Here is a 23284-nt window from a genome sequence, read left to right on the forward strand (position 1 = left end):
TATTTAAAAGTGAGTGAGGTATTGAAGGGTTTGCTTTTACGAACTGCATGCTTTAGCGGATGAAATGTCCTAGCTTTTGGGTAACCCCAGGTGCACACAACCTCGGCGATAGGCGGAAGTGATTCAACTCTATATAAGCGTGTGCAGATTTGAGCTTATATAAATCAGTAATCAGTAATCAATCATTCTTATTACTCCTTGGATTATCTTATGCTTGTGGCTTTTTAGCCTGTCGTCTTCTTTGTATCTAAAATTTTATAAGCCTCCTTAGCCATACCCACTCACTAATATCTTCAGCCTGTGTTTTTCTCATGGTTAAACAATTATTTTTCTTATCTTGCACGGAGGGCCAGCTAATTTCTCAGCTTCTTCAATATTTTTCTAGGTGAGGTCGGAAAATAAAACAAACAACCAGAATGTAAAATGTTAATAATTTATTTATTACAAAACATCGTGCTAATAACTTATTTATTCGTTATGTATATACGATACATAAATATATATAAATCTATCTGCTTATTTATACATGTTTTATATATATTTATATATCTCCGGATTTTGTAAATAAAATAAATATGCATGATAAACATAGGAACACAATAACTAATATTTAATTATGTTTATTAACAATATTCTTTTAATTTATCTTTTTTTATTTTTTTTATATTTACATTATTATACTAGACAATTATATTACACCAAATTATATAATTTTATCATCATACATATATATATGTATATTTTCATAGCAGTATATACAAATAAACAATTTTCTCAGTGAATCCTCCCTAGAGAATAAATTAGTACATATCACAAGTCTTAAATAAAACTAAAATATATGTATGCATATATGTATAAAATAGAACATCGTACACGTTTTCGGATCCTGCCGGATGTAAGTCGTGACTTTTAAACTTGTGGTCAACTTTTAAACAGGTGGAGTCGCGCACAACACATCAGCCCTAATATAATACAAAAATCGTAGCCATTCACGTACAAAACACCTTTCAAAATTAAGTCCTATGTACATAAAATATTCGGGAACCGCACTTTTTGTTTTTTTGGGAAGAATCTTCTTTCTTTTACAATAAATCGACGGTTGTACTTTTATTGTGATGTGATGTGAATGTGTATAATCGTCATGAACCCTGTGCAATTTTTGGTTTTCGAACGTGCGCTTGTATGGCCGTAATACCACCAGAGAACTATTTTGTTCAGCTACCCAGATTATTTTTTAAAAAAGGTTGAAACTGACCATTTTATAAAAATTAGGCAAGAAAACTGTGTCTAATTTTTCACTGTTTAACCTCATTTTCAATTCACATATTTTTTTAAATATTTAAATGTCATTTAATTTAAAAACAATTATTATAATAATTATATTCATTAATTTCAATGAGCTATGTAACGTATCTTGTTATTTTTGTAGGGTTTGTTCATGCCGGCTACAATGCCCAGTCCTTCCGGTTGTTAACGGCATACGAGCGCTTAACAATTGTAATTTTTCTTTACTACCCGATTGTAATCAAGTCCTTTGAAAGTATTGCACTTTTATCCCATATAAAATTTATTTAAAAATGTTTCACTTTTCCCGAAGATTTGACGAAAGGGAGCGTTTTAGGAGGAACACTCAAGGGGCGAAGGGCTGAGGTAGTGCTGAGGGCTGCCGTGTGACGCCATGCCGTGGTGGTAGGGCTCCAACCCCGAGCCGGGGTCCATTTTGTCCTTGCCACCCCCAGGGCCACCCCCTTCCTGCTTTAGGACCATCCGTCTCCACTTGGCCCGTGCGTTTTGGAACCACACCTGAACAAAGAAAAAATATTAGTCAAATAAACTGGGAAGAAAATTTTGAAAAACACATTACATATAAAACATGAAAAAATTTCAGGATTGAAAAATATACTTGAAAATTTATTTCAATATAGGCCAAATACTTTGGGAAATAATAACAAACATCGAATTTTTCATACCAAATTCCCTAACTTTTATGGACACAAAAGGCCTTCTCACGGGGTTGTAACCCCTTCCACACAGTTGAATATTTTTCTAAAAGTGTAAAATAGAATAGCCAACCTATTCCAACATAATCCGTATCGTAAGGAACTATTTAAAATCTTTGCTCACTTATCATTCCATCACAAAATAATTTTTTTATGAACCAGTTGGTGAAATATAATTTAGAAGGGGCATAACGGCTTGGACGTAACTAGATATGGCATAGGCAAAATTTTACCATATTTATACCATTATATTCCACATGCATATGGCAATATCGGACAGCAATTTTATTTTTCTAGACATACATCCGTCATAAAATAATTTAATGGATTATTCCGTAATAATAATTAATGGAAGGGCCAAGAATTCTCAGGAGTGTCCATTCCAATCTTTTTCAAAAGATACTGTAACATAGAATGTTTGCTTTTTATGCCATGTATTCCGCAATAATTGGGAAAAAAGTTTGTTTTTTAACAGACATCCTTCACACAAAAAATTGAAGGGCTATCAATTCTCAAAAGTGTGCACCCTTTCAATCATGCCAATCTTTTCCAAAAGTTGCAATAACATAAAAACATCTGCTTTTAAAACCATACATTTCGTAATATTGGGAAAAATGTTGGTTTTTTAACAGACATCCTTCACAAAAAAAATTGAAGGGCCATCAATTCTCAGAAGTGTGCACCCTTCCAATCATGCCAATCTTTTCCAAAAATTGCAATAATATAAAAACATCTGCTTTTAATACCATACATTCCGTAATATTGGGAAAAAAGTTTGTTTTTAAACAGACATCACTCACAACAATTGTAAAAGCCGTCAATTTGCTGGGGGTGTCAGCCAGCACCAATCAGTTGAAAGTCACCCGAAAGATAAAACTAGATGCAATTCTGGTTTATTTATACCATTATATTTATTTGGTATTATTGAAAAAAACTGTAAAATAGATATTTCTTGATTTTTTATTTGTTGGATATGGATGAGAATCTGGATTATAAAAACTTCGTAAGCATTGCGAGGCGCTTTCCGCCTCCTGAGTACATTTTTGAGTGTCAACAGACGACTAAAACTTGTAAAATAGACTTCACAAAGTTTAAATTTAGTTGACATATTTAATTTGGTGTACAAACGACTAAAGTCCGCTCTAAACTGAAGAGCTATTAATTCTCAGGGCACTTACAATCAGATGAACCTCTTTTTAAAGGGAAACTACATAAAATTCCAATATGTCAAATTCGATAAAAATGCTGATAACGACTTGTTTAAAGAATCAGGCACCCTCGTCATATCGGCCGTACATAATTATTTTTTAATGAAGTTGAGAAGTACTTTTTACTGTTTAAATGATTTATGTCGGTCTATTGATGTAGTTCAGAATCTCTATTAAAGTAATACAGCACTCAACAAGAATCACATTATACCAGACATTAAATTTGTTTTGTCCAAGGAAGTCAATAGTTATAGTTGTCGTATCGATATGTCTGCTGAGCCAACTGACATCTATCGTCGAAAATCGTGTTATTCGGTGTCTACCGCGTGAATGCGGGACTGACAATGTACCCACAGACTGTTTTCATAGATCAGGCGGACAAGGTGAGCGTACACCTGAAATGCAGTCACCGCAGGCATTATTCCTGCGCTTTCACCATTCATCCCGTGGAAACCTTCCTGAGGGAAAACGATTGCTTTCTAGTTTTCACTGCAAATATTTGCCAACGGGAGTTTTTTCCTGTTATTCCTGTGCCCATTTAGACTGCAGAAAAAAACATCTCAAATCAGTCGTAATAATTAGAAAATGTAAAAATATCGATAGTAGTAATCTTCGATCAATTTTTATGCCGCTTTGATCCCAGGCAGGTTAGTTATGGATGGAAGCTGGGGAACTCAATCTTCAAATCTATTTCGACCGCGATAATTGTAGGCCCACTAAACGGGTCATCGAGCCCACAAGGAGTAAACGATGGAGACGCGTCATTTCACGCCCCAGGGCTCTTTTTTCCTTGGAAAACGATCCGTCTCCATTTGGCGGCGGGTCACCTGCATCCTAATTACCGGAGGAAGTGGATCCACTAAATCCAACATCGGCCTGAAACAAACTGGGCGCGATCCATCTTGCTTTCTTCCTTTACGACTTAAAAAGTATACGGGTTAAAAATACACGAGGTTCTAAATTTGTCTCCATCCCCTTTTTTTTACCAATTACACGGCTTTTACTCCTCATTTCTAATCACCGATACTGATAGACGCCCTCATAAAAAATCCATATTTTTGTTAAAAAAAAACATCAACATCCAATCCTATTTACATAAATTAGTTATGTGTGGTGATTAGTGAACGATAATCGATAATTATTCAGAAATCGTGTGATGCGGTCTGGTGTGATGTAGGTTCCACATCACTTTTCCACATCCTAAATGTATTTGTTGAATGTAAACAATGTTTGTAAGTCCCAGGCCCTGAAGATGATCTCAATAAAGATCGAAACGTTGGCACGATAAAGAAAATGTTTTTCTGAAACCTACATCACACCAGACAGCATCTCACGATTTCTGAATAATTAGTAAATTAGTTAGTTGAATGTGTTAATAAAAACCGAAAAAATATGTAAAAGTAACAATATACTTTCCATATCACTAGTTTTTTAAATACCCTCGTATTTAATTATTAATTCGATACTTTGGACACACTTCGTATTGTTTTTGAAGTCCATATATAAAAACCATTATATTTAGCGTTATTAAAAATTATACGATCGAAGCATCAGACCTGCCTAAGAATTTACAAAGTCATGAAGAAGAACGTGTGTTTTCTCTTCGTTATTCTCAGCATTTGAAGATTTCTTTGATAAAATTTTCACGAGGGATGTTTTTAATAAATGTCCCCTTTCTAGAAATAAAGGAAAGGCAATGGTACGTTTAAAACTTAACGAACGCCTTGTCTTCCTTCTCGTAGCCTTTAAAAATGGATAGGTGGTAAAAAGGGAATCTGGAATGACACCGGAAGACGGTTGCCTTTGTTGCAAGGGCCCTTTGCGCGAATAACGGCCCTTTTAAAAGACGGGGGTTGCGGAAGGGCTCTGTTTGAACAAGTTTCCCTGACTTGCAAACAAGGGAGTGTTTGTACATCCTGAAGGAGCTGGCAAACAACTCTTTACACGAGGCCCACCCGAGTGAAAGAATTTAATGGGAGGGTGGAGGAAAAAGATAAATTAATTATTTTTCGCGGAAGGGGGAAGAGATGAGGGATCGATGCTGATGAACGTCCCTGAGGAAAATCCGAAACATTGTTTTATATTAATTTTTTTAATAATCACCTTCAGGGATAAAGATAATAAACAAAATTTATTTTATATTGCCCTTTGTTAGCCACAATTTTAACAATGCTCTTGTTGATTTGCACAAAAAGTAGGAAAATTAGGGTAAATATTGAACCTTCTCACTATTTCAATCCATCTATTATCCTGCTTGTTGTAGAAAGGAGGGAATATTGAAAATCAAATGGTGAATGGAAATTACATACATCATAAATGATATGAAGATAAATAAGAATAAAAATATTAATTATTTCTTGTTTTAAATTATATGTCGAGTTTTATTAAACAAAGCAGGAAAAAACAAAAAGTAAATTTCGTTTAATTTATATCTACTTTTTAAACTTTTAACAGCAAGTTGATGTTAAAAACTTAATAGCCATTAAAAATTTTAAATATTTTTATTTTAAGGAACATTAAAGAAAGTCAGTTATATATTATGGGATCAGAAATGAGGCATGTTTGATTAAAAATTGCGGCGTTGGTTAATTTGTGTTTTTTACAATCTATCTATCTTAATCTCTCTCTTTATCTTTCCCGTTCTTTGTACTGTTTTTTCGACTTTCTGACACTAATTTTTGTTTCTTCACCTACCTCCCTTTTTTCTTTCTGTACCTCCATTTGCAGTTACCTTTGTCTTACCTATGTTCACCTCACTCACTCTCTTTTATACTATCTCTCTCTTTCTCTCTCCTCTCTCTCCTCTNCACACACACACACACACACACACACACACACACACACACACACACACACACACAAATTTTCCCTTCCTTTTTCGCCTCCTGAATTCCTCTCTCTCATTCTCCGTTCATGTCACTCTCTCCATCTATCTATATTTTCTACTTATATTTAACTACTTCTTCTACTTTTAATAAAATATTGATACATCTACAATTTAATAATAAAAATGAGCATTAAATATAATAAAAAAAGCGTTTTTATAAAGTAAAAAATATTACAGTACTTTATAAAATTGTGATTTTATATTCAAAAGTCCGTGCTGAAATCTCACTTATGGTAAAAATTAAGATCGAAGATAAAGAGAAAAAATAATAAATTAGATAATTAAACATTTATTTCATTGTTGTAACTGAAACAGAGATAAATGGGCGTTATTTTTGAATTTCCGTCGTGTCCGGCTCCGCATTTTGAAAAATTTTACGGCAATTTGTCCCCCGGGTCGGATGACGGATGACCGTCGTAAGGATTAAGAGCGGTTGTACGTTTAAAAGGGAGAAATATCGACGACGTTACACTTACATGACAGTGTGGCATACGAGGAACCGGAATCGGGTCGGCGATTTATATCTGACCGTGTACAGGAAAAGGGATTCGCCTTAATCTTTTAATAAAGGGGATTTGTCTGACGACTGTGCCTTCGTTAGACAAAGCGAAACGCCCCAAGGCATCGCTCACCGTCAAGGCGACATTATAAACAAACAGGCTCTTTCGAAAACTCTGAGCAATTTGGATTAAACGGATATCTTTAATTTGTTAATTTAACATTGATTAATTATTTAAAATAAAACAGTAACACCAGTCGCCTATTCTCGATTTATTTTTTGGCACTTCTTTACCAACTATCTTGATGGATGTTGCTCAAGATTTTGAACAATTTTTCAGCTTTAGTTGGCCATTTGTTTTGAAAAGTTCTTATTATTCCATTTTGCAGAAGGGTAGGGTATAAAGAATATCAATAAAAGGGTTTTTAAAAATCTGAGACGATCAAGTTTGTTATATTTAAATTATTAATGATATATGCCTGCAGATCATTATTTTAAATTTGATTAATTAATTAATTTTAAATTTGATTGATTGCCTGTTTGGAATGCTTATATCAGTTCATTTATCGAAGGAGGAATGCCTAAAAATATGATATATTTATGGCAGATGACATTTTTAAAATCTAAACATTTAAGGTGTTAATAATAGCAGATTTGAAAAATCTAAAGTCTAAATTTTGATTATTTTTCGTTTTGAAATACATCGGACACATTCTTAAGTTAAGTTGAACTTCTTAACCACATTCTTCACCTTAACCACCTTTTCTAATAAACCGATCTTTTTCATGTTTCGTCTACTCCGTATTAATAAATGACACGAAATTATTCGATCCCCGGTCGAAATCGCCCCAGGGCCCAAAGATTGATGACCGGTGGTAGACCCGGAGGGTAAGTGTGATTGGACTCTATCTGTCAGACAGGTGGAGAATTCCCTGAGCAGATGGACGGAGTCCTTATCGAAAAACTAGAAACTCCTCTCGCCATTTCTGGATCTGGCTTTTTTCTCTTCTGTACGGGGCTCCCGTCTTTCGAACCATTGTCCAATGGGATAATTTGTCCACCGGATTTGCCCAAGACCGGCCCCTTTGAGATTTCACTCTAAACAAATTGACGGGATAACGAGCCTTCATCCGGATGACGTTCCGACCAGTCCTTGGGCGAATTACAATCCCGTTCTGGAATGCAGTTCAATTTTAACGAGAAAAAAAAATGTTTATTGAATTTTTTATCTACTGTTTACCCGCCAAACGGGTTGATCGTGCTACCTACGAAGCTAGTAGGGATATTCTGTGGGAAAAGGAGAAAAATATAGACACGACAGGACTTTCAAAGGGACAGTAGTATCTGGATAGAGAGGTTGGAGAGTCCCAAAATTGAACAAAGGAACCAGAAACTCTCAGAAGGCAAAATACAGCAGTTCAGGAAACATAAATAGAATCACAATTACAAATAACCACGGGAAAAGATAAAGTGAAGAATGAGATTGAGATTGAGATTCCGACAGAAAGTGAAAGACGTATAGATAGATATACAAATAAATACATAGATAGATGTGTATAGATAGATAAACATATAGTTATAAAGGTAGATACATAGATAGACATACAGATAAACAGGTAAATAAGTAGTAATATATATATATATATATATATGTTACTAAACAAANAGAGAGAGAGAGAGAGAGAGAGAGAGAGTGAGAGGGGGGGAGAGAGAGAGAGGAACCGTAATATAAATAGAAAGACAAAGCGAGATGAAGAAAGAAAGTGAAAAATAAAGATAAAAACATAAAGAGGGAAGAGCGAATGAGTGACAGAAAGAAAAGAAAAGATTAAGATCGCAAGTGACAGTTTTTACAGTTAACTTGTAACGAGATTAACACAAGTGAGAAAGAGAGAGAGCGAGAGGAAGAGAGAAAGGAAAAGGAGGGATGGGACTAGACATAGAGAAAGAGAAAGAGAAAAGAGAGAGAGAGAGAAGAAAAGATGGATTAGTGGATGAGTAGTAGTTTAGATAAAGATTAAGTGAATAAATAGGTTGTAGATAAAAAAAAAACAGAGTTAGAAAGGGAAAGAGTGAGCGATAGAAAGTGGGAGAAAATAGAAACAGACAACAAATCGATAAATTTTGAAAGAAAAGATGACCGAAACAATTAGAAAAATAGAGAGAAAACCGAGAAAAAAAAGAACAAAACAGGAAAAAGGTGAAGAATAAAGATGTGAAATGAGTAGTAAAGGAAGAAGGAAAGACGAGTAATCGTTACAGAATCAGTGATAAAACTAAAGGACGTGAGAAACACATTAACTACATATATTGTAACAGCTAATATGTTACAATGTCGATTTGTTACAATAGTCCAACAAAGCTATAGTTTTGTGTCTAATACAATTGTTTAATAATTATTGACATTAGTGGTACAGTTAATGTTGTAACTTACAAAATGGGTATAAAATAATAATCAATATTGAAGAAAGGATTTATTTATTTAAATGCACTTTACTCTTTTCAACCCGCGTGATATTTTTTGTCTTTAAATAAATAATATTCTTATTTATTGTAAATTTTTGTAAATTGTTATTAAAAATATATTTTGACAAAGGGGACCTTGGTGGCCGAGTGGTTAGGACGTCCAACTTGTATTTGCCACTTAGGAGATTCGAATCCCGTCACAGCCATTGAAATTGTCATTCAGATCACTTTTGAAAAAAAGTATTTAAAGTTAGAGGTTAAAAACCCTCCTGCATGACAGGAATTAGTTTTATATTTTCAACATATTTTTGATAACCTGAGAAACGATGTAGACGTATGTGAAAGCCAAATAAAGTAATTATGTAAATTATATATAGATTATTGTTATTATTCAGAGTATTTTTTTCATTGTTTGGTAGTTCTCACACATAAAAAAACATTTTTAATTCAAACAAATTGAAACGTGCCGAAAGGAAAGATGTGACTTGTGTTTTCTGTGATTGCAACAACCTTTCTCACAATTTTTCAAACTGTTATAAATTACCCCGTTGATTCCTCAGTGCGCGTTCCCTGTGTGTAAATGTTTTAATCAAAACTTATTAAACAGAAATGTGACGTTTCACCGGTAAGGCCTATTATTAACCGGATGGTTAATGCAAATGCGCCTTCCCGTGCGACTCGGCCGTAACGAAGAAATTCTTCAACTCCTCCGGTCCACCTGTTCAAGGGATTGGATATTAACAAATTAACGGGTTGTGCCGTAGGGGAGAGGCGCTTCCGAGGAAGCCTAACGAGCCCAAAGCCTAAAACGCGTAATTGACTGTGAAGCAAATATGGATCGAGTCGTTGGATCCTTGAAGACCAGAGGGGAGGAAAATCAGCCCCCTTGGGCGAGATTATTTTTTATAAAGGGTACAATTGGTCAAATTGCAAAAGCGGCATGACTTCTAATATCAAGGAACAAGAGATGGATGCCGATTAATTAACACAAAATGAAATTATCGAAATGATTAATATGTACTGCAATGCAAGGCACAGTAAGCTTATGCTAAAACAACCCTCACTAAAACTGGCCAACACACTGCTGTAGTTAGTTGGAGAAGGCCAGATTCAGAGGAGTGATAGGACTAGATAGATAGATTATAAAGGAGCCGGCCGTTTTACGACTTGTGAACCGCGACCAGTATTGATCTATTGTGCATCTCGATTTTTTTTATCTAGAGCTCCTCATTAAGCTTGAAACTTTCAAAGGCACCTGTATTTATCCTTCAGGCCCTGGCTTTTCCTCTCCCAGGATTAAGAATCTCAGCCTATATAGGCTTTCGCACCAACAGAAGACGTGATCCGCTGTTTATTCTTATTCCTGGCTTTTTTTGCCACTCGGAGTCTATATGCCTACGGAGTCTACAGTGACCAGTTAGCAGTCCAATCATTACCCTAGTCCTAGCACGTCCTAGATTTAGTAGTTCTGCCGTTAGTTTAATCTAGACCCGGGCTAGATTCCCATTGACCAGAGGATTTAAATAATTAGATTAATCCATTGTCTAATGGATTCGCGTTTTTGACAGTTCGGTAACAAGAGAGTTCAGGGCCAACAGGTGTCCTCATTGAACTTTATTTGGCCAATTTATAGGCCTTTTCGTTGCCCGTTTGCTCACCTATCACCCAAACAAGGGTAATTTTGTTATTTTCGCATCTTAAATCTTAAAAGACTCTAATGCAGTTTACCGTCGATTTAGAAGGAGTTCGAGGGCAGCTGTGAGGGGTTGTTTTGATGCAATTGGAAAGTGCCAGACTCAAAAGAGTGATACTACTATTAACCGGTACTTGGCATCTGACAAAACATCTACATAACGATGATCCCATTTCCAGATTATGTTATGAGGAGGAAGAAACAGCCACCCATATCATCTTAGAATTCGAAGCAACGGCTCAATGGACAGCTTCTTCTTTCTTCTTCTTACAAATCTAAATTACCATGGTCAATGGTCCCTAATATGTTTAAACACATCTTCCATGAAAAACTATCCTCACATGTTAACCTATTAGCCGGATCCGTCCAACATTACCCGCCCACAACCCAGTAAGGCGGCTGAAGCGGAGATGGCCCCGGGACCTCCTTCCGACTAGTACGTAACTATTCAGAACCTGGGGGAATTCAACCCCTACGGATTCATGTAAACGGTATGGTTTTTACAGACGGTAATTAAATTAATAAACAAATAATAAAACGGTCTTATTTGAGTAGGATCAAAAACTTGGAGAATTAATATATTTCATTCCATTGAACTGTCAAGTTTATGTACTTTCGCTTTGTTCTCAAGTTTGCGTGTAAGTGTGTATCTTTAAAGATTTATAGACAATTGGAAGTATTGAATTTATTGGACTTTAAGACGATAATATTGTACGCTATCTTTATTCCTCGATACATTTAATAGCCACGACTTACACGTTATTAACCGTTATAATTGGTCGAAATGGCCGAGAGGCCGTCAGTAGATGAGCCATTATTTCTGAAATGAACTTTTTGAAACGATTTGGAGCCACGTTTGTGACATTCGTTCCTAATTGCGCGAGGTCTTCACGTGAAACGCGAAGAAGAGAGCCCCACGGAATCCATACTCAATCCCAATGGAATTTGGACATTTCAAAACAAATCCCGCTTTAATGCTCTTTGGACTTTCACTTTGGATTATAGGGGAGCTTATCTCTTCGATCCTTATCGAGCCGACATCCGAATGGGTTTTGTTTATAAATATTTGTTTATCGGGTCGTATTGCGAAATTTCGTTACGGTACAAACGGAACAAATTTAGATTTTGCACAATATCGTTTATATCTTGGGGGTTTCACGTGGTTGTAATTGTAAAATTACTGTGGGATAGTTTACCAATCGAAATAGCAAGCTTTCCCAATTTTTTCCGAAATTCCTTGACTAAAATGAAACAATCACCTAAAAACAGAAATCTTTTTATATAAATGATGAAAGTGTGGATTATTTACAACAATCTTGATTTCAAACATTTATCGCACATCATCAGTTTGAAGGAGTTCTAACACAAATCCCGACATGAATTGAGTGACTTGTAAATCCACCGCTAACGTTACTTTCAATGGGAAGCTGGTTTTTAATACCGCTCAATTTTGAACGTGGAAAAAAACGCGAATTACAACACAACTAAATATTATTCTAATAAATACCGTACGAAAATAAATTTAAAATAGTGATTAATTTGTATGTCAAATATTATTTAAGTTCATTTGTAAAATCGGAGATAAATCAAAATATTATTTGTTCATTTATCTCCATGTTTAATTTTACATTAAAATTTTTCCATCCAAGCTAATTCCCTCCCTGTTTTGAAACAGGGTAACACTGTTGTATATAAATTGAAATTGAAATTGTGTTTTGTTTCATTTAGATGGTCCTTGAATTCAGAAAATTTGTTTGTTTAGACACGTTCTTTAACTTTTGTTTTAATTTCTCTGCCGCTTTGTTCTATATATTTAAGATAGCAATCATTAGGTACGTTGGTAAAACCGTTGGTTTTTTTAACAAAATCTCAACCTTGTCTTTAAGTTTTGCAAAGTGACGCACCTCTAAAAGCTACTTTAAACCTTCCCGTTTAAGTAGATGGTTCAGCAATGCATGGCAAGCTACGAAAAAATTATTCATTTTTGGTGTTGTGGCTGAGTCTGATTGTTGTGGATTTAGATGAACATGCAAAAGTCCGTGTGTAATATACTGCGCCCTTTAAGAGCTGTTGTATCCCCGTTCTGCGCCTTAAGCACACTGGTGACTCCTATTTCATAAAGGAACTTGATTAGTACGCCCGGTTTTGGTAGTCGAATCTCTTCTATGGTCACATTGTACAGCCCAAAACAAGTGTAGCACCGCAGTTTGTTAGTATGTGTGGTGGTGTCTCCTCTGCCTCCTTGCAAAATCTACATGTGCCGTCTTGGATTATTCCAATCTTCTTTAAGTGTCCATTTAGCTTGCAGTGTCGTGTTAAGAATCCTGTTAGGATTCGTAGTTTGTTCCTGCTTCCTTTGACATATTCTGTAACTTATTCTCTTCCGAAATGTGTTAGGAGATTCTTGGATTGCCAGTGTCCAATGAGTGAATTCCATTGCTCATTTTCTTTTTGTCTTTCTGTCTGAGGTACGCATTGATAGTGCGGGTTCCTATGCCACAGAGTTCGGGTCGTATCAGCGGTGTAGCAGCTCCTTTCCTTGCAAGGGTGTCGGCTTTCTCTTTGCCTTCTACTCCCATGTGTCCTGGGACCCATCAGAGGCTGAATTTGTTCTGCGTACCGTGCATACGTTTAACTTGGTTTTCAGTTCAACACCATCATTGAACTAATGATAATTGAGCTTATTACTTTGATGGTTGCTTCGCTATCTGACATGATAGCTATGTTCTTGTTTTTATACCCTTTAGTTAAGTTGAATGAAAGTCCTATTGTTGGTTCTTTTAAAGTTTATTTTTTTATTACCAGTCTATCGATAAGTATTTCTTGATACCCATTGTTTTAGCCAAGGTTAAGCGTAGCCGTTGTTCCTAATTTTTTTTTTTAATTAGCACCCATTTAGAATCCAGCAACTTTTTGGTGACAAGAATCTGCTGGTATGATAGAGTCGGTATTAGGTTATTTATTCTGGACAGTTTTAAGTTTAAAAAGTTTAAATAGCCATCTTTATTTATTTCCAATGTAAAATTTATACTAGGGTGTAAATAATTAATTAATTGGAGGTCTTTGAGATCATCTAGCGTTCCCGACCGATGTAATATATCGTCTACATAGAGTTTCCAGAAAGGACAGATTTAATTTATGTTATATGATTTGAAATAATTTTTTTCAAAGTTATTCATGAATATTTCGGAACAAAAAGGCGGTACTGTTAGAATTCATCTGGAGAGACGTATTTGTAACTCTGATGATGATGAGCTCGAAATCCGATCGTTATAAACAACAAATTTCTGAGTAGAACCATCATTTACAAATATTTTAAAAAATTATGTTCAAAAGGTTAATTAAGGTGTTTTTCTATGTCGTTCAATTAATAAGTTTAATATTTTTTTTGTGGTTGAAGAGATTTCCGTTTTGTTCTTATCTGACTGGCAGAGCAAGAGGGTAGACCATGACAATTTCTCTTTGCTAGAACCTGTGCGGTTTTTAGCATGATAAATGGTACGTACAATTTCCAGACCGAGCCGATAAAAACTGTCTGACTGAGCATAAATTATGTTTGAAGGTAAAGGAAAAGTAAGTCATCGAAGACACGCCCAACAAGAGTATTGGTACATTAGAGTTTTATAGACAAAGAACATAGATTAAATGTTAAATTAATAATTTATAATACACTGTATATTTCTTCAATCTATGTACTTCAAAAATCTTAAAATAAAAATATCCTATTTTATTCAATAATTTATCGTTGAATGAACTAACTCTGCTTCTTAATTGCTTAATAAAATTACAAAAAAATCTCCAATTCATTAAAAATATATAGTATGTAATTAATATCCTCTTCAAAAATATAACATATTATTATTAAAAATCTTTAAAAGTAGTTGCAAAATAATTATCATTAAAAAAACGATTAATAAGCTATACGTAAAGGTGTAATTACCTGAAGGACCCTTTTCGGTAGGCCAGTCTTTTGGGATAGTTGCTTCAGGTCTTTGGCGTCTGGATTGTGGTTGATGGCAAAGTAGGACTTCATCGTCCGGAGCTGGTGGTGCTTGAACGAAGTCCGCATCCTCTTCGTCCGCTGGTGGTGAGAGCCGTTCGGTCCACCCATCCCGGGCGTACCCGGCCCGAACGCGACATCCAGGTACGATTCGGCGTTCAGGTCTGTAAAAAAAAAAGAGAAATATTTGTTAAAACGGTTAAATAAATCAATATTAAGCAGCAGGTCGGATTGTACTCAGTGTATATAAAAGACAGGAAATAAACTTAAGACATAAACAACCAAGCGACTTGAAAATAAATTTCAAAATGGCTTGTTAAATATAAGCTTTATTGTATAGAATGACATCAAAACGTTTTATTCGTGTATTGTTTTTGAAAAAACAAAGTGAAAGTGGAGGTTGTGGGTGTCTTGAAATACGTTCGGCATGTACAATAGGTCTTTTCTATCTTGACAATTGTACACTGTTGACTTATTTCCTTGCTGCGTACTGCTTTGCAAACCAAAAGAGAATGAGAAAGTGAGCTTTTTTTGCGCTACGGAGTCCGACAATTGCACGAGCCGTAAAATAAATCAGATTTGAAAGAAAAAAAAAATTGCAACGGCTTTCACATTTTCTTAGAATGTGAGTTTGATGCCCTGATTGGTGTAAACTATTACACAAATCCAAATTTCCTGTTCAAATAGAAATTAACAACACTACTATGCAATACTAATTAAACATAATACTATGAATTATATCTAGGAATTTTAAACAAGTCTATCCTTCATAGATGTTTTAAAGTAATAAAATTATCTTTTTAAAAAGCTTAACTCTCTAAATTATAATTTAGATTTTTACATGTATAAGGGGTAAGATAATATAACTAATTACAATTTTAAATAATACAATTACCCCTTAATTATGATTTTTTTAAATACATTTATATAAGCTCAAAACTGCGCAAGCATGTACATACATACACGGGTAGAGAGTTGAGCTTAACTTTTCAAAGTCCAATTCCGGCAATTCTAGCTTTTGTAATTTACCAAAAATAACCAGAAGGGGTTGAGAATCAATCACCAATGGTGTTGGCAGCCCCGGTCTCCTCACCTCGGGCTCCAAGGCCTACTAACAACTTGGTCATTTCAGCCACAACAAAATGAGTTTCTAAATATATTCACACGCTTATAAATACATTCTTAAATGGACTACAGTTTTACTTATTTACAACCCATTACTCATTGTCAGTTAGAGTGGTGAAGTAGTCGATATGCCTCCAACTTCACACATACATAACTATCCTAATTGTGGGTCGAGTACTCAATATTGCCCCTTCGACCCTCAACGCTATATCACGCTAATATAGACATTCACTCTCAGCACACACTAGCGTACATATATATCTGCGCATATATACATAAAACAACCCTGTTTCCTCCAAGAATAGGAACAAGGAACTGCCGTGCTCAAGCACGATTCTCATATCGGCATTCCCAAAAGCTCTCCATATGGAGTCAAGGAATTGCACCCTTCAATAAGTCGGACAAATCGAGCAACATCCTACTACAAGATGGACGCATAAGGTTGGTAACCAACAGGTTAAAGTATATGACACCAATATTCAATCGATTGATTCACTACTGCACAGCTGAACAAGATGGCGTTAGCAGTCGGGCTATTAGTAAAACTGAATGTTGTCAAAGTTATACGCCTCACACGGTCTATACTTGATCGTGGGATGATGACCCCTCTACTACTATTTTATTCTAGTCAGATCCATCAACAGTGCTCTTGATACATGAGAGCTTCTCTGCTGATCCGGCCCACCGACGCTACCACTTTCATCTAATCGTGTTTTTTATTGCCTTTTTAGATTTACGGGGTAGGATCGCATCGCGCTGGATTAGTCCGAAGGTCAGGAGATCTCCTCGTAAGCCTTATCGTTCCCTCCTGAACCATGTGGCTGGGTACCCAGACGACAACCACCGTTCTGCTTCTGCTCCAGTTCGTGGTATTGCTCCAATAAGATCACAACGACATGGCCGACAGAGAATTTGTCAATTGTTCCGCGCAAAGATATTCGGTGTAGACCAGCCCCATGCAATACCCGACTCGACAAATCTATACAAAAATGTTAAAGTAATTACTATTAATCAACTGCTACATTAAATGTTTTGTGTTCATGATTTTATGAAGAAGCGTATATTTAATTAATCTATTCATTTAACTTTTACAAGATTAAGAGCGAACTACNAGGCTTCAATTGCCAAAATCCTAAGTAAATTCTTCCAGGTTTTTCTATGTGGAATACTTTGCAATAAGATTTTTGAAAAATTTCAATATAAATTCTAATAAATTTCTAACTGTATCTTCCTTTAAAAAGCATTTAACTTCAAAGGTGTTTAATATTATTTCATCAATTTTTATTTGCTAATACCTTAAAATTTCATTATTTTAAACTATAAAAATCGGTTTCGTAAATAGAAATCCTCCTTTGCTTTAAGCTTTTCTAAATCGTTTGAAGACGAGATCACAAGATTTTATAGGTATGCAAATATGTTTATAGAATGGCTTTTTAGTGGGTATAAAACATAGCCGTGTCGATAAAGGATGGTAAATCATGTTTCATCACCTTTTTATTATGGATTTATAATGGGTTTTAGCATGTAAAAAAATCTAGGATGTAAATGGATTTTTTTAAAGTTCCATAAGCATATTGAAGCGGAGAGAAATAAAAAAATGAAAGTGTACACACCGATTTGGTAACCCTTTTAACCGGACAATCCTAATCCTCTTTGACGACGGTGTCCGCATACACTCGGCCCAGCGGGGGTTGCGGTCCGGCGTTCCTCCTCGGAAAGGGTTGATGCTAGATTGCAAAGGGCTGCGTTCGCAAGAGGTCGGAGGTCACCGACTCACGCCATTAAGCGAAACCTGAACACAATGGAGATGGAACCGGTTCTCCGTGGTGCAGCATCTGCCGAGACCCCCGCCGACACGGCGGAAATTCTCGTATCTAGAGCAAACTTCGACCCCGTTGGCGCGGGGGTGAGTTAAATTCACCAGGCTTGAATGGAAATACAGTTTTCCCTTGAGAGGGTTTGAAGAGTTTCTCCTTTAAACATTCCCAGAGAAAACAATTGGATTAAATCACCCGTTTTGATAAATGGAGAGCCCATTGTGCTGGAGTGGTATTAGCTCCGGGTATCACCGATCCAACAGCATTAGAGTCCAAGTACTTGACACCTCTGTTTATAGAGGCCCTTGAGCTCTCGAGTCCCTCGTAAACCCATCCCGGCTCCAATTTGGTCAAACCGTCTCCGCTCACCTTTCACTTTTATGTTATTTTTACTGCGACGAGGCATTCCCCGCCCTCTTTTTCTCCTACCTATAAAACACGCATGATCGTCTTTCCGACACGCAACCTAACAACCCACTGGTTAAGAATGAACTAAAGTTTATAACTCGACAGTCTGGAAATGGAAGCAACTACGGTTTTTCACCCGTAGGTTATAAGGGCAAAAAATGCTGCTGGGAAAATAATAGCCGCGGCACCCTTTTGGAATAGCGGCTTAATCCTTGACGCATGGAGTTTTACAACAATTCATCCAGATTAGCCGGACAAATCAAGAATGATGAACTCCTTTAATATGAAATTCAATCCGGCGCGCTCGCTAAACCAGACAAACGGCCGGGATGAGAGCGGGGGCACGCGACCCAGCCGAGTCGAATTACGACCTTGTTGATACTAAATACACCCGGCCGACAGCTCTTGAAAGATTCTTATCAAAACATTACGCCGAAAATGTACAGCTTAATTTAAACCGAGGGGTTCGCCGTTTTCAAAATCCAACCGCGAGCCAGGTCCCATCCGCCAAATAATAAGAATCAACGTAATACAAAACACCCGAACCATTCTCCCTCTCAGACATAATACAATAATTAATACTAGTGTAGTAAGTTCATATTTGGCTTATTGAAGAGCTCAATTATAAAACAGCACTTCCGATTTTCATTTCGTGCCTATTCTTCAACTTCGTATGGTTCAGAAGATTATCTTCGTTTAACTATAGTTTGTCTAATATCAAATATAATTCTGCACCCTACGTGACCCTAAAAACTCAACGTTGTAAAGAATAGACCTTTGGTACAAATAGAATACTCAAAATGTTTTAAAGGAAAGGGATTTTAACTGAAAAGGCCAAAAGAGTTATTGGAATAACTTTGGAACCTATGGTTATGCTACAACCTTCCGAAATCTCAGGGAGAACATAATAAACTATAAAAGCCTTTAAAAATCGAACTATTCCTTGAAGATTATGTTTTATAAACTGCTCAAAATGAATAGTGATATGTTCTTTGTTAGCTAAAACCCCTGTTCACCTATTAGGCATACAGGTAATGAGGTCGTCACTAATTTCATAAGAAATTTTTCTACATAGATGTTGCAACGCGGCACTCAGTTGTTGTAGGTCAACTGGCAGCGGATAGTGATTCCAAAAGCCTTCCCTGCAACGCATCACACATGTGATCAATGGGATTGAGGTCTGGAGACATTGGGGGAAGGGGCAGATGGGAAATTTCCAAGTTTGCTAAACATTGATCAACAACTCTGCCTCTATGAGGACAAGCATCGTCATCCATCCATAAATCAAAAATTTCTGCCAATGAGATCCCTGGTTAGAGGGATGGATTCCTCCATAATCTCTTAGATATAACAGACTGCGGTGAAGTTGTCATCAACGATATAGAGTCCACCTCGTCCTCCAGTGTAAATCCCAGTGAGAATTTTTTGTGTAACCTCTTTTATGGTTTTCTACGGCACAATCATTGCTAGCACTAGCACTTAAAATACCGAGGGACACTTCTCTAACGAGTTGGCTGGCAAACTCACAGCTACAGTGAGAGAGGGCAAAACATATATACCGGTCACTCGCATCTGAAAAACACGTACATCACATGGGTAGATTCGATGACGGTCACATTTGTAGGTTATGCAATGAGCAGAAAGAAACAGTCACCCTATCATCTTCGGATACGAAGTAACAGCGCGATAAAGACATAACCTGGAAGATAAATAATGGTTTCGTAAAGTTTACTTCTAAACTTTCCCTTAAGATTTGTATTGAGGAGATAGGACCTAATCTAAGCCAAAAAACTGTCACCAAACCCAAACTATTCAAGCTTACCCAAGTGCAATGGTCAACCGTAATTTTAGCTATTTCCCCGCAAACTGCGTCTACTTGATTATCATTTTGCAAATTCTTCATTACTGCTTGTGAAATGCAAATATGAAACTGTGATTTGTACAGTTTATTATAGTTATAATAAATACACTAACATTTGTTATCAAAAACAGTAAATATATTTTCATAAAGGACAATTTTTTTTTCAAATTATTTGCCAATGATATTTTGTTGTTTCACATAACATATTAACTTAGTAAGTACGATATAATGTTAAAAACTGTAAAAAAATGTTATACTTAAGGAAAATTTTAGCAGTTACGTCCAATTAAAAACAATACTGTAAAAAAGGTCAATATGTTTAAAAAATTGAAACACATATCTGTGTTCTGTAAGAATTTGAATGTAAACATTTTATAAATAAACAGCCAGAATCCAACAAGCTTATAAATAATTTCTGCCTTGTAAGACTTGCTGGAATGAGCAATTTGACTGGGCCAAATTTCGATTTTTCCCCGAAAGTGCAGAATTCATCAGAATCACTCGTTCAAAAATGTAAAATAATCGCTTCGATCAGTTGGATAAATCCTATTAGCCAAAATATCACGGGCATGAGTGTGGGAACGTCCTCGGTATGGAGATGACTCACGGACGGAATCAATTCGGGACCAGGCTATCATCGATGATTTTTTTTTTTTTTTGTGTGTGTGGTCGGGCCGAACTAGGTCTCGGGTAAGTGGTTGTAAGTGATCCCCCGGTTGTTTGTCTTTTTTCCGAACCCCGAGTGGGCACGGGCTATGCGGATGGCTGGTTGATCTCGCTTTTTGCCCGCCGCAGCCACAGCCCGTCGCACTTTCCCACACAAGTCACCCGACGGGGTTCGCCGAAACCAATCAGAGAGGAAATCCGAAAGAAACTAGGGCCCGTACCAATCGAAATTTAACTACACATGTTTTTTTTCCGAAAATTATGGTAGACACCGAGTGTAGTAACGAGTGTAGACTATGTGTATCTTTAGATTGACTATTCTTCTTTGGATCATACATATGTCAAATGAAGGGAAATGTATTAGAACAACCCTGGACATTATAATGAAATAAAAATACAGGGGGTGAAATAAATTTTCTAACAAATTCTTCTGATACAGTAAAATTGAAGTGACTACGTTATAAAATAATCTGGTAATATATAAAATAAATTTTTTCGTTTTAAGTAGGTTCATGCAAATGAGACAGACTTGATAACCACGTGCGTGGGTTCGACATTTCTTTCGTTGTTCCCCGTTCAACGACATTTATCTCCATTACTTGAGTCATGAAAGTGTATAGAAAGTATTTTTCCTACATGGGACTTTCCTAAATCCGCAGTTTAGAACGAAATCGGCTTTCCTCAAATCCCGTATCTCGAATTCCGCTTTGCCTCTGCTATTCCTTTTTAAACATCCGACGTACGACCGACGTCTAATTATATTTGGATTACCGGCTGTACAAAGATCAACTCTCAATAGACATTTGCTGCTCCCCTCCTGGCACGGCAAAATAATCCAGATTATAGCCCGCTACAATAAGCTGATTACCATCTTCGACCAGAGAGGGGAAGAGGAACATACGGTTTTTAATAAACAAACAATATATTCGCAGGTATATAACTACAAGGGGGCATACAAGCCTCCAAACGGTCAGCCGTCAACAGATTCAAAAATTAATTATTGCCATTTATTGGTTTTACATACCCAACAAAATTTCAATACTTTTTCCTTAGGAAATCACACGGGATCAAATTCAACCAAATATTGGAGAATGATAGATAATAAATTAATAGTTATGGAAAAAAGTCATAAAACAAGCAGTTCTTCAATTCAAAAGTATACTGTCGCGACGGATTTTATCTCAATTCGTCTTCAGTTCGAAAAAAATTTAAATATTATACATGTATTTTTCTTCTGCCGAAAAGTTTCTATCAAACTATTAAGACAGTCGTATTTGTAAGTAAAATATTCACATCTCATGAGTAATTCAATTATGAAAAAAGGACAATGTCACGAGAATTCCTACTTGTCGTTTGTTGAATATAAAGAGAAAGGAAGAGAGATAATTAAAAAAGATAGATAGATTAGATAGATAGAAAGAGAGTGTATGATGATGATGATGAACGCTTTATTTATCAAATCGCATAAAATTTGTTCTCAAGGACGATGCTCACTTTTAATGAAAATAGATTCCTAAATGCATAGATGAATAAAAGTAGATAGATAGGTATATAGAGATGATGATGATCATGATGATTTATCAAATCACACAAGATTTGGTCTCAAGGACTATTCTTACATCTAATATGAAATACAATGGTTACTAAGTTCACGCTGCTTCCAATTTATTAAACATTAGTTATTTAACCTAATATTAATGACCTGATTTTTGCGATCAACGTGTTTGATCTATTCGTTTTAAATTGAATTACCTATGTATTTACTTCAAATTGCCCATTGAAATAAATATTCCTATTTGCAGAATAATTAAAAAGTAAATTACTAATATAATACGTGAACAAAAATACTTTTTCAATACAATTCAGTACAAATCATGAATTATAAATTGTCAATCTAGAAATTAAACATCTAGTAGTAGTAATAGTAATATAAAAAACTAAAACAAATGAATACAATAAAAGAAGTTAAATGTAAGGCAGAGAATTTTTACCATGAATCATAACTCGATAAGAGGTGATTTTTAAGACCATTCTTGAAAACTGTTTTTTTTTTTATGTGTATAGGGAATCTCGAAAAAGTTATAGGGAAGAGAGAGAGAAAGAGAAAGAGAAAGAGAGAGAGAGAGAGAGAGAGAGAAAGTGAGAGAGAGAGAGAGTTAGATAGAAAGTGAGATAGATAGCAAGAGCTAGAGAAATATATAGGTAAGAATATAAATAAATATAGTAAATATAACACACTCACTCTCTCTCTCTCTCTCTCTCTCTCTCTATCTATCTATCTCTATCTCTACCTATCTAAATGTCTATCTATTTATGTCTATGTCTATCTCTCTATCTATTTATCCATCTCTCAAAACTTACGAATTACAAGTAATTAATTAATTATTTATTGCTGAGATTATATTGGTTTTGCATTAAATATAATTTCAAAGAAGATGCCATGTTTCGAATTGATGATTTGTCCGAAAAACAATTAATAAAACTTGCTGTATTTTGTATTTCATAATTGTGGATTGTAATTGTATTGTTGAATTATTTGGTCTAGTTTCTATTATTTATTATAAATAGAAAAATATACTTTCCAAAGACAGGTTTTACATGATATAGTAGTTTCCACTTCAGGTCTCTTTCTTTTGACAAGTGTTAATCAAATT

At 35.6% G+C, this 23284-nt stretch overlaps 1 protein-coding gene across 4 annotated transcripts in view; it reads right to left on the reverse strand.

The window, feature by feature from the left end:
- Positions 1-699: 699 nt before the first annotated feature.
- The window catches only part of LOC106663505 (protein apterous-like), a 146850-nt gene continuing 124265 nt past the window's right edge, over positions 700-23284 (reverse strand). For all 4 annotated transcript variants that reach the window (XM_014388379.2, XM_014388380.2, XM_024230231.1 and 1 more), the window contains 2 exons: positions 14694-14917; positions 700-1803 (listed from right to left, as the gene is read on the reverse strand). In XM_014388379.2, coding sequence (XP_014243865.1) covers positions 1618-1803; positions 14694-14917 — 410 coding nt within the window. In that variant the 3' untranslated portion in view covers positions 700-1617. The remainder of the gene's footprint in view (positions 1804-14693; positions 14918-23284) is intronic.

The sequence above is a fragment of the Cimex lectularius genome, unplaced genomic scaffold, assembly GCF_000648675.2.
Source record: "Cimex lectularius strain Harlan isolate CLEC.00 unplaced genomic scaffold, Clec_2.1 scaffold2, whole genome shotgun sequence".
Taxonomy (NCBI): domain Eukaryota; kingdom Metazoa; phylum Arthropoda; class Insecta; order Hemiptera; family Cimicidae; genus Cimex; species Cimex lectularius.